The 19,337-nt window shown below is 39.6% G+C and overlaps 2 protein-coding genes across 2 annotated transcripts; one reads left to right on the top strand and one right to left on the bottom strand.

Moving 5' to 3' along the window:
- Positions 1–180: 180 nt before the first annotated feature.
- LOC123992701 (heat shock cognate 70 kDa protein-like) lies at positions 181–8,367 on the bottom strand. The gene is made up of 9 exons (XM_046294131.1): positions 8,210–8,367; positions 5,311–5,520; positions 5,005–5,210; positions 4,680–4,832; positions 2,438–2,993; positions 2,078–2,280; positions 1,655–1,853; positions 912–1,144; positions 181–730 (listed from the first exon to the last, which is right to left on the bottom strand). The coding sequence occupies exons 2-9, from the start codon at positions 5,513–5,515 to the stop codon at positions 530–532; spliced, it is 1,956 nt and encodes a 651-aa protein (XP_046150087.1). The 5' UTR covers positions 5,516–5,520; positions 8,210–8,367; the 3' UTR covers positions 181–529.
- Positions 8,368–13,131: 4,764 nt separating this feature from the next.
- Positions 13,132–15,745, top strand: LOC123992276 (zona pellucida-like domain-containing protein 1). The gene is made up of 9 exons (XM_046293444.1): positions 13,132–13,234; positions 13,447–13,673; positions 13,766–13,950; positions 14,103–14,175; positions 14,286–14,383; positions 14,671–14,751; positions 14,885–15,056; positions 15,385–15,487; positions 15,679–15,745. Exons 1-9 carry the CDS (start codon positions 13,132–13,134, stop codon positions 15,696–15,698), a joined length of 1,062 nt encoding a protein of 353 aa, XP_046149400.1. The 3' UTR covers positions 15,699–15,745.
- The last annotated feature ends 3,592 nt before the right edge of the window (positions 15,746–19,337 follow it).

The following is a 19,337-nucleotide window of genomic DNA, read 5'->3' as shown; positions in this document are numbered from 1 at the left end:
CTATTTACTATAGGTGCTTTTTTTTACAAAATGAAAATAGGCGAACTACTATAATTTTTTGCAACCAGGAAATGGCGGAGCTATTTCTGCATAGAGCAGCTTTAACATGTAAATTAAACCGTGACTGTCATCAAGACTGTCACAGGTGTCGAAATGAAAGAAGAGTCTGGTAGAAGAATGTGAATTCAAGATATTTTATTTTTTAAGAGTTACCCTTAGCCAAGAGCGCAGTGCAAAGGCAAAAACATTTTGCAGTCACAGAATGCAACTGGTGAAAAACATGCTCTGTATAGTAACCATTCACTGGCTAAACTGAAAACGTTTAACAATAGGTAGAACAGTGCCCATGAAAAAGACTCAATCCATGGTTGCTTTCAGCATAAAAAGATGAATGACCAAACTAAACAAAAAGTAGTCAATGCAGATTCTGAAAATAAAGGTTCAGTCCATTCCAAGCCATAGAATGCGGACCACTATTTAATGTGGACCACTATAATATCCAATCAAGAGTAAAATAATACTAAATGGTTTAGTCGACTTCCTCAATTGTTGGTCCAGAGGATCCACCTCCTCCGGGTGCGGCACCACCAGCCCCGGGCATCCCCCCGGGCATCCCCCCGGGCATCCCCCCGGGCATCCCCCCAGCACCCTGGTACAGCTTGGTAATGATGGGGTTACAGACCTTCTCCAGCTCCTTCTGGTGGTGCTCAAACTCCTCCTTCTCTGCAGACTACAAGGAGAAAGAGGAGAAAGGAAGAGATAGTAAAAGAGAGTGCTCCAACCTTGTTCAACCACCAGACATTTGTTTAATCAAATTACAATGAGGTGAAGGACTCAGTGCTTTACTTCACTTTAGATATGAACATCAACCCACTCCATTCTGGTTGAAGGACCCAGAGCCCGTACTGTACCTGGTTCTTGTCCAGCCAGCTGATGACCTCATTGCATTTGTCCAAGATCTTCTGTTTGTCCTCATCGCTGAGCTTGCCCTTGAGCTTCTCGTCCTCCACGGTGGACTTCATGTTGAAAGCGTATGACTCCAGGCCATTCTTGGACGCCACCTTGTCCCTCTGGACATCGTCTGCAGCTTTGTACTGTTCAGCCTCCTGGACCATGCGCTCTATGTCCTCCTTACTCAGACGACCTGTGGAGAGAGGGGCAGACAATGAGATGGAGGCTTTGTTACCAAGCTTTGTTAGAGAGGACATGCCTATTTAAAATGTTGTGAATACTTTACAATGGCATAGTGTTTAAAGCTACATTCTGGGATTCAGATGTTCAAGACTCAATGGGTAAATATCAAGAATTGAAATGAACATTGAACAGATTTCCAGACCATAGCTTATGGTTGGACTTAATATATATAATAAATGTATTAATAATAAATAAACAAAAACTTTAACATTGTTTACAAAAAAAGGAGTTATTGTAAACCAACACTGTATAGCCTCAAAACATGTTTAAAACTATTTTAACATCATGGGACGGTCAGTCCTTGCATCCATAGCTATGTCTATACACTTGAGAGTGGTAGCATTTTTCCAGCCCCAGCCCCATCCCTCACCTTTTCCCCCAAAACAGTGGCAGGGTGCATGTTTTGCTATTGTTTGAACTACCGATTTCCCCTTTAAACTGTAAGAACTACTAAGTGTACCTTTGTCATTGGTGATGGTGATCTTATTCTCCTTGCCGGTGCTCTTGTCAGCAGCGGACACATTCATGATGCCGTTGGCGTCAATGTCAAAGGTCACCTCGATCTGAGGCACACCCCGGGGGGCTGGTGGAATCCCACACAACTCAAACTTCCCCAGTAGGTTGTTGTCTTTGGTCATGGCTCTTTCCCCCTCATATACCTGAGGACAGGACACAGACACATTCAGGTCAACATTAAAGTGGATACATTCAAAGTCTCATCTTAAGTTGTAATGTAAACACTAACAAATAAATGACCATGTAGTTCAAGACTGGTTCAGATCAAAAATGTAAAGTAAAATCTCAATTAGAGTATATGATAACATTTTGACTCCGATGGACACAATCCATTGAGGTACCTAAAAAGGAGGTACCTCATTCTCACCTGAATGAGCACCCCAGGCTGGTTGTCTGAGTATGTGGTGAAGGTCTGTGTCTGCTTGGTGGGGATGGTGGTGTTCCTCTTGATGAGCACGGTCATGACCCCTCCGGCCGTCTCAATACCCAGGGACAGTGGCGTGACGTCAAGCAGCAGCAGGTCCTGCACGTTCTCAGACTTGTCTCCGGACAAGATGGCCGCCTGGACAGCTATCAATAGGCACAGGGGTTGTCACTCATTCTTAAATCATTATCCATATTCAGGCTTCTCTGGATGAAGGTTAGGGAAGGCAGAACAGGAAAAGACACAGCTGACCAGAGGGGTTAACTGGGCAAAGCTTTAGATAGAAAAATAAAAGAGCCTCACCTGCACCATAGGCGACAGCCTCATCAGGGTTGATGCTCTTGTTGAGCTCCTTCCCATTGAATAAGTCCTGCAGCAACTTTTGGATCTTGGGGATGCGTGTGGAGCCTCCCACCAGGACAATGTCGTGAACCTGGGCCTTGTCCATCTTGGCGTCCCTCAGAGACTTCTCCACGGGGTCCAGGGTGCCTCTGAACAGGTCAGCGTTCAGCTCCTCAAAGCGAGCTCTGGTGATGGAGGTGTAGAAGTCGACACCCTCATACAGAGAGTCAATCTCAATGCTGGCCTGGGTACTGGAGGACAGGGTGCGCTTGGCACGTTCACAGGCGGTGCGCAGACGACGCACAGCCCTCTTGTTATCGCTGATGTCCTTCTTGTATTTCCGCTTGAACTCAGAGATGAAGTGGTTGACCATGCGGTTGTCGAAGTCCTCTCCTCCAAGATGGGTGTCTCCGGCCGTGGACTTCACCTCAAAGATCCCGTCTTCGATGGTCAGGATAGACACATCAAACGTACCGCCGCCTAGGTCGAAGATCAGGACGTTTCTCTCCACTCCCACCTAAAATGATTATAATTGTTTTTAAACGCGAGTTAAATATGCATTTTTATGAAATTTGTCTCCAAAACACTTGGATGCATTATAGTTCTAAGTACAGTGGGGCAAAAAAGTATTTAGTCAGCCACCGATTGTGCAAGTTCTCCCACTTAAAAAGATGAGGCCTGTAATTTTCATTATAGATACACTTTAACTATGACAGACAAAATGAGAAGGGGGAGAAAAAAAAAGAAAAAAAAAGAAAAGAAAAATTCGAGAAAATCACACCGTAGGATTTTTAATGAATTTATTTGCAAATTATGGTGGAAAATAAGTATTTGGTCACCTACAAACAAGCAAGATTTCTGGCTCTCACAGACCTGTAACTTCTTCTTTAAGAGGCTCCTCTGTCCTCCACTCGTTACCTGTATTAATGGCACCTGTTTGAACTTGTTATCAGTATGAAAGACACCTGTCCACAACCTCAAACAGTCACACTCCAAACTCCACTATGGCCAAGACCAAAGAGCTGTCAAAGGACACCAGAAACAAAATTGTAGACCTGCACCAGGCTGGGAAGACTGAATCTGCAATATGTAAGCGGCTTGGTTTGAAGAAATCAACTGTGGGAGCAATTATTAGGAAATGGAAGACATACAAAATGATCACAAGAACCACACGGGGGGACCTAGTGAATGACCTGCAGAGAGCTGGGACCAAAGTAACAAAGCCTACCATCAGTAACACACTACACCGCCAGGGACTCAAATCCTGCAGTGCCAGCCGTGTCCCCCTGCTTAAGCCAGTACATGTCCAGGACCGTCTGAAGTTTGCTAGATAGCATTTGGATGATCCAGAAGAAGATTGTGAGAATTTCATCTGACCATATGACACCAAAATATAACTTTTTGGTAAAAACTCAACTCATCGTGTTTGGATGACAAAGAATGCTGAGTTGCATCCAAAGAACACCATACCTACTGTGAAGCATGGGGGTGGAAACATCATGCTTTGGGGATGTTTTTCTGCAAAGGGACCAGGACGACTGATCCGTGTAAAGGAAATAATGAATGGGGCCATGTATCATGAGATTGAGTGAAAACCTCCTTACATCAGCAAGGGAATTGAAGATGAAACGTGGCTGGGTCTTTCAGCATGACAATGATCCCAAACACACCGCCCGGGCAACGAAGAAGTGGCTTCGTAAGAAGCATTTCAAGATCCTGGAGTGGCCTAGCCAGTCTCCAGATCTCAACCCCATAGAACATCTTTGGAGGGAGTTGAAAGTCTGTGTTGCCCAGCAACAGCCCCAAAACATCACTGCTCTAGAGGAGATCTTCATGGAGGAATGGGCCAAAATACCAGCAACTGTGTGTGAAAACCTTGTGAAGACTTACAGAAAACGTTTGACCTCTGTCATTGCCAACAAAGGGTATATAATAAAGTATAAAGTATTGAGTATTGAGAAACTTATTGACCAAATACTTATTTTCCACCATAATTTGCAAATAAATCCTTTAAAAATCCTACAATGAGATTTTCTGGATTTTTTTTCTCTAATTTTGTCTGTCATAGTTGAAGTGTACCTATGATGAAAATTACAGGCCTCTCATCTTTTTAAGTGGGAGAACTTGCACAATTGGTGGCTGACTAAATACTTTTTTGCCCCACTGTATAGTTGTTAGTGTTGATAAACATATACACATTAACCTTCTTGTCCAGGCCGTAGGCGATAGCAGCAGCAGTTGGCTCATTGATGATACGGAGTACGTTGAGTCCTGAGATAGTCCCTGCATCTTTGGTGGCCTGGCGCTGAGAGTCGTTGAAGTAAGCTGGCACAGTGACCACTGCATTGGTTATAGTCTGCAAGAGGAAAGATTCAGTATACACAAATTAGTAATGCTTCACTAGACAAGACAATCTTCATTTTTTGAATGTGTTAGAAAAATGCATTTCTATTTGGTTAAACCATTAGGTAACATCCCAAAGATCATACCATGTGTTGCTATGAAGACAGAGTGATAGGCATGCTCACCTTGCCCAGGTAGGCCTCTGCAATCTCCTTCATCTTGACCAGCACCATGGAGGAGATCTCCTCTGGGTAGAAGGCCTTGGTCTCTCCCTTGTACTCCACTTGGACCTTGGGCCGTGTCGAGTCGTTGATCACTGTAAACGGCCAGTGTTTCATGTCTGCCTGGACGACACTGTCGTCAAACTTCCGCCCTATCAGCCGCTTAGCATCTGGGAGAAGATAAGGGGGTAAACATGAGTTAATGCCACAGATGGAGAGACTATGTAAAGTACATCTTATTTAATCAATTTCTCTAAGTTAATTTCTTACCAAACACTGTGTTTGTGGGGTTCATGGCCACTTGGTTCTTGGCTGCGTCCCCAATCAGCCTTTCTGTGTCTGTGAAGGCGACATAACTGGGTGTGGTTCTGTTTCCCTGGTCGTTGGCTATGATCTCCACTTTGCCATGCTGGAACACACCCACACAGGAGTAGGTGGTGCCCAGGTCAATGCCAACTGCTGGTCCCTTTGACATGGTGTCTGAAAATGAAGAGATACCAAAACAAACTGTGTGGTTGGGCTGGGCAATATGACCAAAATCTCATATCCCGATACAGGTAATTTCATATCCCAATTACAATACATAACACATTTTCTGTAAATTCAATGAATAAGTAGTTTATATAAAATGACCACATCTAAAGGCCTATTTTTTTATTACATTTTGAATTATACTCAACAAATAAAAAAGTTACTTATTCATATTTTATTATTTCTTTTATTTAGAACCCTTTGAGCAAATGTTCAATTAAGCATGTAACAAAATATTAATGTATAAAATCTAAAAAATGTAAATAGTAAACACTTCAACTATAGTTGCAAACAAAATAAATAGGTCTAAAATGTGAATATGGTCTAAAATATCCAAACCAAACATAATACTCTTTAATAGTAGAACTGTTTGAATTGTAGCAGCAAACAAATACAGGCCAAACAAATATTGGTATATAAAATACCAAATGTAAACCTGGAATACTTTCAAGTTTAAACTATAACAGCAAAATAAGGCTCACAAATAAATACAGTGCATTGCAAAAGTATTCGGCCCCCTTGAACTTTGCGACCTTTTGCCACATTTCAAGCTTCAAACAAAGATAAAACTGTATTTTTTTTGTGAAGAAACAACAACAAGTGGGACACAATCATGAAGTGGAACGATATTTATTGGATATTTCAAACTTTAACAAATCAAAAACTGAAAAATTGGGCGTGCAAAATTATTCAGCCCCCTTAAGTTAATACTTTGTAGCGCCACCTTTTGCTGCGATTACAGCTGTAAATCGCTTGGGGTATGTCCCTATCAGTTTTGCACATCGAGAGACTGAATTTTTTTCCCATTCCTCCTTGTAAAACAGCTCAAGCTCAGTGAGGTTGGATGGAGAGCACTTGAGAAACAGCAGTTTTCAGTTCTTTCCACAGATTCTCGATTGGATTCAGGTCTGGACTTTGACTTGGCCATTCTAACACCTGGATATGTTTATTTTTGAAAAATTCCATTGTAGATTTTGCTTTATATTTTGGATCATTGTCTTGTTGGAAGACAAATCTCCGTCCCAGTCTCAGGTCTTTTGCAGACTCAATCAGGTTTTCTTCCAGAATGGTCCTGTATTTGGCTCCGTCCATCTTCCAATCAATTTCAACCATCTTCCCTGTCCCTGCTGAAGAAAAGCAGGCCCAAACCATGATGCTGCCACCACCATGTTTGACAGTGAGGATGGTGTTCAGGGTGATGAGCTGTGTTGCTTTTACGCCAAACATAACGTTTTGCATTGTTGCCAAAAAGTTCAATTTTGGTTTCATCGGACTAGAGCACCTTCTTCCACATGTTTGGTGTGTCTCCCAGGTGGCTTGTGGCAAACTTTAAACGACACTTTTTATGGATATCTTTAAGAAATGGCTTTCTTCTTGCCACTCTTCCATAAAGGGCAGATTTGTGCAATATACGACTGATTGTTGTCCTATGGACAGAGTCTCCCACCTCAGCTGAGATCCTCACTGAACTTCTGGAGAGAGTTTGCTGCACTGAAAGTAAAGGGGCTGAATAATTTTGCACGCCCAATTTTTCAGTCTTTGATTTGTTAAAAAAGTTTGAAATATCCAATAAATGTTGTTCCACTTCATGATTGTGTCCCACTTGTTGTTGATTCTTCACAAAAAAATACAGTTTTATATCTTTATGTTTGAAGCCTGAAATGTGGCAAAAGGTCGCAAAGTTCAAGGGGGCCGAATACTTTCGCAAGGCACTGTATATAAATATAACAAGTAAACAAAAAACTCATTCGAGTTTGAACTATAGCATTATATAAAAACAACCAAAGTGCTGCAAATTTAAACAATATGGCACTACTTTAAGTGAAAAAAACTAAATTCAAACTTGAATTTTCAATGAATACGTTTGTTTGCTTAGCATCCCTGGCAATGTAAATAGTTTGTATGTATGCATGCATGCTTGTTTACATGTGACGATTCGTCTGTTGATATTCGTTTGTTAATAAATAAAACTAAAACATCTCGAGCTTCATTTTAACTGAACAGCTAAAGCAACTCCATGCTTATTATCACTTTAACCAAATGAACATGGATAGAACACATCCTGGAAGTTATTCCTCCCTATCACATTTAAATATAAACAAACATTTTGCCGGGAGTTTGTCACAGTGGACTCGCCCCTGCGCTGTCGCAGTGTGTTGGGAAATTGCTGGAACATTCCGTTCAGCTTCATCACCATCCAAGTATTGCCAGCCAACTCACGTAGTCTAGACTAGGTAGGGTTTCCATTCAAATAAGTTTCACACGCAATTATTTAAACTAACATTTAACCAGCGCATTAAGCAACATCGATAGAACAAGCCAATGGCTCAACTGTATAATGTTGGAAGGCAAACCCAGGTCTTCATACAACGTTAGCTAGCCTAACAAGAGAGCGCCCTTTAAACATCTAGCAAGCAAACTGATACTGACATATCCGATGATGTAATCGTTGAAACTACTGATGCATTAGAAAATAAATGTAACAACTTTAAATCTGAATCTGGGTTTACAGGAGAAGTTGAATATGGCGAATATCCTACAGGAGACGTTACATTTTGGAGAATAGCCTAACTTACTGTTCGTAATTTCCAACAACTATAATGCTGATATTCAACAACTTCCATTTCAAAATGCTTACCTTATTAAATATTACAAATCAGCCTGAAAATGTCGCTTCACCCTGATTAGTACAGAAGTACTCTTCGCAGAAGCTGACCGTGCTAGTGATTTCCGCAGAACAGTCTAGAACAAACTGAACGATGTCGCTAGCCAATCAACTGCCAACAGTTGCTTCATCGCGAGGTCAAATGAACCAATAAAAATATTTCCACAGTAGATAAGTTAGTTGCTACAATGTTTCCTATTTTTAGAGAAACAGTGTTGGACCGTTCCACAATTTGAGTAGTGTAACTTGTTGAGAAACACCCCAGTTTTATTTCACCTAATTATAACATTCTGTCATAAAGCTCACATGTTCATCTTAATGAAAAACAATTTTCCCTTCTCAAGATCAATTTTTTTTAATGATTATACTATAGCAAGTGCCTAATAAAGCAACAAGGTTGACTGTAAATCAGCCATAAATCCCCTTGTGACAGGGGGAATGGAAGCTTGTGTGTTAAATGGAGGCACAGTTAGTTGAATGCAAGCTTCACTGAAAAAAGTACATTGCTAAAGGACCAATTCAGCTTTTTTCATCTAAAAATCAAATAATTTCTGAGTAACAATTAAGTACCTTACTGTGACTGTTTTCCATTTAAAAGGTCAAAAAGAAACAAAAATAGCTTTTTAGCAAATAGCAATTTCTCAAGGAAGAATTTTGATGGGACTGTCTAGGAGTGGTCTGAGTGGGGAGGGGGAAACTGAAAAATACCTGTTACTGGCAGAGAGGTTTGGAACTCTCTTTCTTATTGGTCTAACATCTAACTTACTGCCTGGTGACATCAGACAGGCCAAAACTCCAACCTACCTAAGCATTTTCATAGTGTTATTCCAACCTCATGGAGTGGATATACAGTACCAGTCAAAAGTTTGGACACACCTACTCATTCCATGGTTATTTTTACTATTTTCTCCATTGTAGAATAATAGTGAAGACATCAAAACAATGTATGTATTCACCAAAAAAAGTGTCAAACAAATCTAAATATATTTTATATTTGAGATTCTTCAAAGTAGCCACCTTTTGCCTTGATGGCGGCAGGTAGCCTAGTGGTTGGGGCGGCAGGTAGCCTAGTGGTTATGAGCATTTGGCCAGTAACTGAAAGGTTGCTAGATCGAATCCCTGAGCAAATCTGTCGTTCTGCCCCTGAACAAGGCAGTTAATCTTCTGTTCCTAGGCCATCATTGTAAATAAGAAATTTGCCTAGTTAAATAAAGGCTAAATAAAAAGTTTAAAATTACAGCTTTGCACACTCTTGGTATTCTCTCAACCCACTTGGAGTTTTCCAAAAGGCACCTAAAGGACTCTCAGACCATGAGAAACAAGATTCTTTGGTCTGATGAAACCAAGATTGAACTATTTAATAATAAATAATAATAATATATGCCATTTAGCAGACACTTTTATCCAAAGCAACTTACAGTCATGTGTGCATACATTCTACGTATGGGTGGTCCCGGGGATCGAACCCACTACCCTGGCGTTACAAGCGCCATGCTCTACCAACTGAGCTACAGAAGGACCAAGTGTCATGTCTGGAGGAAACCTGGCACCATCCCTAAGGGGAAGCATGGTGGTGGCAGTATCATGCTGTGGGGATGTTTTTCAGTGGCAGGGACTGGGAGACTAGTCAGGATCGAGGGAAAGATGAATGGAGCAATGTACAGAGAGATCCTTGATGAAAACCTGCTCCAGAGCACTCAGGACCTCAGACTGCAGCGAATACTCACATAAAGAGGATATTTCTATTTTTTTTTTAAATTAAATTTGCAAACATTTCTAAAAACCTGTTTAGGATTTGTCATTATGTGGGATTGTGTGTAGATTGTTGAGGATTTTAAAAAATGTATCAATTTTAGAATCATTTTAGAATAAGGCTGTAATGTAAAAAAAAAGGTGGAATAAATAAAGTTGTCTGAATACTTTAACGAAGGCACTATATATATATATAAATAAATGTATTAGATATTTGGCCTGAGGGCCACTACTCTAATCTGTAGTGAAATGTAATATAACGTTTTTAATTGTATATAACTGCCTTAATTTGGCTGGACCCCAGGAAGAGTAGCTATATATAACACAGGAAAATCATGTTTTTTGACTGCTCTGGGCCATTAGAACATTTCTAGCCTGTCTATCTATGGGTAATAGGGTTGATGTATATGTATTTATTATGGATCTCCATTAGCTGCTTCCAAGGCAGCAGCTACTCTTCCTGGGGTCCAGCCAAATTAAGGCAATTATATACAATTAAAATTACAATTAAAAACGTTATATTACATGTCACTACAGATTTCACAACACATTAAGTGTGTGCCCTCAGGCCACTACTCTACTACTACATATCTACAACATACAATCCATGTGTACGTGTGTATATTATCATGTGCGTGTACGCATATGTCAGTGCCTGTGTGTATGACTCTTCACAGTTCCCGCTGTTCCATAAGGTGTATGTTTATCTGTTTTTTAAATTTAACTTTACTGTTTGCAGTTACTTGATGTGGAATAGAGTTCCATGTAGTCATGGCTCTATGTAGTACTGTGCACCTACCATAGACTCTTCTGGACTTGGGGACTGTGAAGAGACCTCTGGTGGCATGTCTTGTGGGGTATGGATGGGTGTTTGAGTTGTGTGCTAGTAGTTTAAACAGACAGGTCGGTGCTTTCAGCATATCAATCTCTCCTCTACTTTGAGCCAGGAAAGATTGACATGCGTATTATTAATGTTAGCTCTCCGTGTACATTTAAGGGCCAGCCGTGCTGTCCTGTTATGGACCAATTCTCATGTTCCTAAGTCCCTATTTTGGCACTTGGCCACACGACTGGACAGTATTCCAGGTGTGTCAAAGCTAGGGCCTGTAAGACCTGCCTTGTTGGTGGTGCTGTTAAGAAAGCAGACATACCTCTCCCCATCTTACCTACTGTTGCATCAATATGTTTTCACATTGACAGTTTACAATCCAGGGTTACTTCAAGCAGTTTAGTCTCCTCAACTTGCTCAATTTCCACATTATTCATTACAATATTTATTTGAGGTTTAGTGATTGATTTTTCCCAAATACAATGCTTTTAGTTGTGTAAACATTTAGGACTAATTTATTTATTGGAAGTTATGCTCGACCTGCTCAGATTTCCACCGCAAAACACAAAAAATTGCCAAAAATAGTCTAACCAGCTCACCTGCATTTTCACTATGTATTGATATTGAAGTAAACTTGGAGTCACGCGATGACATGTTGTGTGGTCCTCCCACTACGACTAATCGGGAAAGCATACGGCAGTTGTTTGTGCTTGGATGAAATTGAACAGGTGAACTAGAGAACACGAGATGAGCAGAGAACACGTTCTTGCTTTGTCTCCTCTCCTGCCATTTGCTTGTATCAAATGTATACGTCCCTGCTCCCATGGGAGGTGTGAAGTATAGCTTACTGGCACAGGGGAGCTACAGCTCACAGTACAGTAGCCTAGGCTTTGTTGTACTGTGGGAGAGATACGTTCCTTGATAAAGGACAGCCCAGCAGAAACCCTGACATAACCCTGTGAGTCAGATGGGGGAGCGAGACACACACACACACAGAGAGAGACTCACTCTGTGAAAGAAGGTTGGGATTTAGCTAAAGAGGTTGCCTCACTTAACAATTGCTGCCAATTGGCCTTTGTGTCTGGACTGGAACAGGTTGTTAGAGAAAGAAGAAATAGTGCTAAGCATATCTGCAGTTCCATTATCAGAAGAATAATGAAAGATACATGATGGTGGCAGTCATATATATGTGTTTTTGTTTATGGTTCTTATGTAATGGTAAAAGCATCTCTAGGCCTACAGTAAACAACACCAATGGTGTGCCTTGGAGAAAAATAGATGTTTAGACAGCAAAGGTGAGATCAAAACTGGCATTTATCGTTGGATACCACTAGAGTAATTTAGCATACGTTTTTATTGGGCTGTACTTATACAGGCTATTGTAGTGCTGTCTCTGGGGGATCCAGGAAACTCCCTTTCATGTTGGGGTGCCACACAAAATACCATGGCTCTCTCTTCAATAGGTGTGTCTTTTATTCCTGAACAGGGAGAAAATTGAAAGATTTTCTACATCCAATTTAGATGCCTGGCTGAGGCGCCTAACCGCCAAACCTGATACATTATGAAAGCCATGCTGTATCAAATAATGACACGTTTATCACCATACAAAAACAATGGCAACAGAATATCTGACGACATCACTTTGTACACCCTCCGTCTGATGATCCCAGGGATCAAGAGCATAATTATAGTAATCATTGTAGAGTGTCGAATGTACTTAATATATACTTGAATTGAATGTGCTTATTATATTATGTCTGAGACGATTCCTTATGTAGTCCTTACATAACACCATTAATGGCTATTCACACCTTTATAATAACACCTTCCATCCCACCTACCTTCACGTCTCCCTATCCCATGGACAGTATGTGCTTGGTGTGGACTTGATTGTAACTCAATTGAAACAAATTACTTGAATTATGTCATCAAGTTGTTCCTCGAGCACTGAGCTCATCCTGTGGCAGTCTATCTCAGATGCACAACGCTGTTGAAGTACATGTTAGAGGATATTTAATGAAATTGTCTTACTTTGAAGTGCATCTGTGTCCTTCATTTCACCCCATGTTGATAAATCACCTTTAGTCTTGCATTCTAAAGCAACATTGTAGGTATGTCTACTGACAGAGATCATTGGTAAAATATGAAAAATGTATAAAAAATACTTGATAATTGAAGTATATAGCAATGTTGAAAATACAACAACATGCAGTACTGAGATGTTTCTGAACATCCATATCTCATGTTACTATATCTTTTGTATGGGATATTCACTCTCACGCCCCTCTGCTCCTCTACTTGCAGACTGAGAACAATGTGGTTGCCCCTGCTTGTGTGCCAGCTTCGCCTGATTCTGCGGAGTGAGGCCCAGACACCCAGCACTTTTTGCAACATGCACTCAACATTCAGACCACCAGGTTAGTGAATACACTGCTCAGCTAGTACAAGTACTTCCATCCCCTCTTATTTCAACAGAGGTTAGGGTGATGATAAAACAACATTTTCACACACATCAACGTCACCAAAATGTCAGGTAATTACCATTATAGTATTACAGTATTACTGTTGTACCACATTGTGTGCTATTCCATTGTCTTGTCTAATGGTTCATATCTCTGGTCTTTCCCAGTGAACTCGGACATCACAGTGACCTGTGGTACTGAGGTTATGGAGTTGAGTATCTTGTTATGCCCAGTCTACTTTGGTGGATACAACGAAACCCTGATGGCCCTCAACGCACAGTTCATCCTCCCCGGGTGCCATGGAATACCTGACTGGAACATTGACCCACCAATCCTGAAATTCAATCTGTCAATAACTGCTGATGCTGTGGCTGTCTGCTCCAACACATTCAGGGTAAATCAATTACAGGAATGTATTTACCTGCTTGGTTAATTATGGTGAGAGAAAATTTGTATTTGTTTTGAATCTCTTTGTCTTGACTCTAGATAACCAATGAAGTTGGTACTGGGTTATTTTCTGACTTCTCAAATGTCCAGTTTGTTAATATATCTGGCACCATCAACTCGCTGGACCCCAGTGCATCTATTGTCACCTACCGCCGGCAGATCATCTACATGTTCTCCTGTCGCTACCCTCTGCAGTATCAGGTCAACAACAGTAAAGTCACAGTGTGAGTACTTAAATTCATCACCTACTCTACTGTAACTCCCAGTATAATTCTGCATAATTTTGTCTAATGACTCAAACATGCTGTTCATTATTGAGTGTAAACCATGTACAGTATGTGTCACTGTAACATTCCCTCCCCTTGATTGTCCACAGATCGGGTGTGAGTCTTGCAGTGAGGGACAATGAAGGCAGCTTTGTCAGTACACTGACCATGTGGCTCTACAGTGTAAGTGTCTACCTTCAGCACATTACTGCCAGAAGTACACAGTGCACTTCTATAGGATATGAAGCAATTGTGTTGTGCTTATAATAGACTGGTGTTTTGCTGTGAAACAGGACACTGACTACACTCAGCAACTCATTGTCCCAGAGAATGGAATAAATCTGAAGACCAGAATCTTTGTGGCTGTGAAAGCCACCAGTCTAACAGAGAGGTAGGACTACAGATGTTGAGCCTTTTGTAAAGTACCATACTGCAAAACATACAATTTCTCACAAATAAAAAACAAATATATTTAAGAAAAAAAGTGCTGTAGCTACAGTGCCTTGCGAAAGTATTCGGCCCCCTTGAACTTTGCGACCTTTTGCCACATTTCAGGCTTCGAACATAAAGATATAAAACTGTATTTTTTTGTGAAGAATCAACAACAAGTGGGACACAATCATGATGCTTGTTCTTCATGATGCATTCTAGAATCTGTCCCTCTGTTCCTCTCTAAAGGTTCCACGTTCTGCTTGACCGATGCTATGCAACAACAAGTCCCGTTCCCGACAACAGCACCTACTATGACCTCTTTGTTGGGTGAGTCAGTATTATTCACCCAGTTTCATTTCTATAGATTTATAATAACTCTAACTGAAACTGAAGCATTTTTGGTTTCTGGTCACGCCTAATTTGTGTATGTGTATGACTCATATCTCTTATCTCAACAAAGGTGTACACGTGACAGAAAAACCAGGGTTGAGTTGAACGGAGCGTCTCAGAATGCATACTTCTCCTTTGAGGCCTTCCGTTTCATTGAACACAAGAACATGACCCTCTCCACTTTCTACCTGCACTGTGTCACCCGACTCTGTGAGGTGTCCTCCTGCTCGTCCTTACTGCCCGTAAGTATCAACAATTAGAAAATAACACACATGTCACTACCTTCACTCAGAGAAACAAAACAAAACATTTTACAATTGTATACAGTGACGGTCACAATCACATTCATAATATTGCCCTTGCTCTCGCTCTCGACATCCGGTTTGTCTACAACAACGTTCAAAGATTCCAGCTTAACACCTGTTGCCTAGAGTCTAGGTTTCGCAGACTATATTGCCCTCTGTTCTGAAGAACCCTAATTTATGAGACAACCCAATGATATTCTAAGCGTATCCAACTAAATAGATAAATGTTTTACTTCCTGTCTGAACTCTGCCTGTTTGATCCCAGAACTGTTCAGGTTCCTCCAGGAAAAAGAGAGAAGCCCAGGGAGGGTTGGCCAACGACCAGGCCACAGTCTCCTCTGGACTCATCAAGACCAAAGTGGACGACGGTGCGGCCATACTGTACCAGTGGTGTGATATGATAGCAGACATTAATGATATATCAGACATTAATTAATGACACTTGATGAGAGTGAAATTGATTAGTCATCTCATTGCTTATACAGAATGAGTAATTAAATGTATTGTAATGTAAGTCTCTTCATTCTTGAACATTTTACTCTGTTTCCATCTCCTACAGGTCTTCCAACAGCTTCATAATGTAAGAAATTCTTCCAAGCTGCCCTTGATAATCACAGTCATCAAAGCCTATGCCTTTCAATAAAATAAAATAAATGCTCTCATTGGCTACAGTATGTTGATATATCCCTACTTTCTGCCCCTCCAACAGTCTCATTCCAGTCCCAGAGAAGCCCAATGGGCCGTGTGGCTGTCAGTACTGCGGTGCTGGTTGTCATTTGTCTCTCCATGGTCCTGTTCATTGGTCTTTTCCTGAGGAGTAGAATGTTATCCATCCTCCAATGAGATGTGGTCTAGGACCAGGGAAACACTCAGTGGGGTACTTTACATCCCCAGAGCACGTAGACAGCTGTTATGAAGACACAATACAGTGGCAGGTAACATGAGCAAAGGATGGTTAGTTCTCAATTTATGAGTAAAAGATGGTTAGTTCTCAATTTATGAGTAAAGGATGGTTAGTTCTCAATTTATGAGTAAAGGATGGTTAGTTCTCAATTTATGAGTAAAGGATGGTTAGTTCTCAATTTATGAGTAAAGAATGGTTAGTTCTCAGTTCATAAGCAAAGAATGGTTAGTTCTCAATTTATGAGTAAAGGATGGTTAGTTCTCAATTTATGAGTAAAGGATGGTTAGTTCTCAATTTATGAGTAAAGGATGGTTAGTTCTCAATTTATGAGTAAAGGATGGCTAGTTCTCAGTTCGTAAGTAAAGGATGGTTAGTTCTCAATTTATGAGTAAAGGATGGTTAGTTCTCAGTTTATGAGTAAAGGATGGTTAGTTCTCAATTTATGAGTAAAGGATGGTTAGTTCTCAATCCATGAGTAAAGAATGGTTAGTTCTCAGTTCATAAGCAAAGAATGGTTAGTTCTCAATTTATGAGTAAAGGATGGTTAGTTCTCAATTTATGAGTAAAAGATGGTTAGTTCTCAATTTATGAGTAAAGGATGGTTAGTTCTCAATTTATGAGTAAAGGATGGTTAGTTCTCAATCCATGAGTAAAGGATGGTTAGTTCTCAATCCATGAGTAAAGAATGGTTAGTTCTCAGTTCATAAGCAAAGAATGGTTAGTTCTCAATTTATGAGTAAAGGATGGTTAGTTCTCAATTTATGAGTAAAGGATGGTTAGTTCTCAATTTATGAGTAAAGGATGGTTAGTTCTCAATTTATGAGTAAAGAATGGTTAGTTCTCAGTTCATAAGCAAAGAATGGTTAGTTCTCAATTTATGAGTAAAGGATGGTTAGTTCTCAATTTATGAGTAAAGGATGGTTAGTTCTCAATTTATGAGTAAAGGATGGTTAGTTCTCAATTTATGAGTAAAGGATGGCTAGTTCTCAGTTCGTAAGTAAAGGATGGTTAGTTCTCAATTTATGAGTAAAGGATGGTTAGTTCTCAATTTATGAGTAAAGGATGGTTAGTTCTCAATTTATGAGTAAAGGATGGTTAGTTCTCAATCCATGAGTAAAGAATGGTTAGTTCTCAGTTCATAAGCAAAGAATGGTTAGTTCTCAATTTATGAGTAAAGGATGGTTAGTTCTCAATTTATGAGTAAAGGATGGTTAGTTCTCAATTTATGAGTAAAGGATGGTTAGTTCTCAATCCATGAGTAAAGAATGGTTAGTTCTCAGTTCGTAAGTAAAGGATGGTTAGTTCTCAATTTATGAGTAAAGGATGGTTAGTTCTCAATTTATGAGTAAAGGATGGTTAGTTCTCAATTTATGAGTAAAGGATGGTTAGTTCTCAATTTATGAGTAAAGAATGGTTAGTTCTCAGTTCATAAGCAAAGAATGGTTAGTTCTCAATTTATGAGTAAAGGATGGTTAGTTCTCAATTTATGAGTAAAGGATGGTTAGTTCTCAATTTATGAGTAAAGGATGGTTAGTTCTCAATTTATGAGTAAAGGATGGCTAGTTCTCAGTTCGTAAGTAAAGGATGGTTAGTTCTCAATTTATGAGTAAAGGATGGTTAGTTCTCAGTTTATGAGTAAAGGATGGTTAGTTCTCAATTTATGAGTAAAGGATGGTTAGTTCTCAATCCATGAGTAAAGAATGGTTAGTTCTCAGTTCATAAGCAAAGAATGGTTAGTTCTCAATTTATGAGTAAAGGATGGTTAGTTCTCAATTTATGAGTAAAGGATGGTTAGTTCTCAATTTATGAGTAAAGGATGGTTAGTTCTCAATCCATGAGTAAAGGATGGTTAGTTCTCAATCCATGAGTAAAGAATGGTTAGTTCTCAGTTCATAAGCAAAGAATGGTTAGTTCTCAATTTATGAGTAAAGGATGGTTAGTTCTCAATTTATGAGTAAAGGATGGTTAGTTCTCAATTTATGAGTAAAGGATGGTTAGTTCTCAATTTATGAGTAAAGAATGGTTAGTTCTCAGTTCATAAGCAAAGAATGGTTAGTTCTCAATTTATGAGTAAAGGATGGTTAGTTCTCAATTTATGAGTAAAGGATGGTTAGTTCTCAATTTATGAGTAAAGGATGGTTAGTTCTCAATTTATGAGTAAAGGATGGCTAGTTCTCAGTTCGTAAGTAAAGGATGGTTAGTTCTCAATTTATGAGTAAAGGATGGTTAGTTCTCAATTTATGAGTAAAGGATGGTTAGTTCTCAATTTATGAGTAAAGGATGGTTAGTTCTCAATCCATGAGTAAAGAATGGTTAGTTCTCAGTTCATAAGCAAAGAATGGTTAGTTCTCAATTTATGAGTAAAGGATGGTTAGTTCTCAATTTATGAGTAAAGGATGGTTAGTTCTCAATTTATGAGTAAAGGATGGTTAGTTCTCAATCCATGAGTAAAGAATGGTTAGTTCTCAGTTCATAAGCAAAGGATGGTTAGTTCTCAATCCATGAGTAAAGAATGGTTAGTTCTCAGTTCATAAGCAAAGGATGGTTAGTTCTCAATTTATGAGTAAAGGATGGTTAGTTCTCAATCCATGAGTAAAGAAGGGTTAGTTCTCAGTTCATAAGCAAAGAATGGTTAGTTCTCAGTTCATAAGCAAAGAATGGTTAGTTCTCAGTTCATAAGCAAAGAATGGTTAGTTCTCAGTTCGTAAGTAAAGGATGGTTAGTTCTCAGTTCATAAGTAAAGGATAGTTAGTTCTTAGTTCATAAGTACATTATGGTTAGTTTTCAATTCATGAGTAAAGGATGGTTAGTTCTCAGTTCATGAGTAAAGGATGGTTAGTTCTCAGTTCATAAGCAAGGAATGGTTAGTTCTCAGTTTGTAAGTAAAGGATGGTTAGTTCTCAGTTAATAAGTAAAGGATGGTTAGTTCTCAGTTCATGAGTAAAGGATGGTTAGTTCTCAGTTAATAAGTAAAGGATGGTTAGTTCTCAGTTCATAAGTAAAGGATGGTTAGTTCTCAGTTCATAAGTAAAGGATGGTTAGTTCTCAGTTCATAAGTAAAGGATGGTTAGCTCTCAGTTCATAAGTAAAGGATGGTTAGCTCTCAGTTCATAAGTAAAGGATGGTTATTTCTCAGTTCATAAGTAAAGGATGGTTAGTTCTCAGTTCATGGATTACAATGTTATACACGTTAGTGAGAAAGTATTAAGCAACATTTCATGCATAATATTACAGAAACATAGCATTTTATAATTGTAAGAAAGTGACAGCAGGGTACTAGAGGTAATCATCTTCTACACAACTAAATGTATAGT

The sequence above is a fragment of the Oncorhynchus gorbuscha genome, linkage group LG13, assembly GCF_021184085.1.
Source record: "Oncorhynchus gorbuscha isolate QuinsamMale2020 ecotype Even-year linkage group LG13, OgorEven_v1.0, whole genome shotgun sequence".
NCBI lineage: Eukaryota > Metazoa > Chordata > Actinopteri > Salmoniformes > Salmonidae > Oncorhynchus > Oncorhynchus gorbuscha.
Note: the sequence above shows the minus strand (reverse complement) of the source record. Positions and strands in the feature narration are given on the sequence as shown.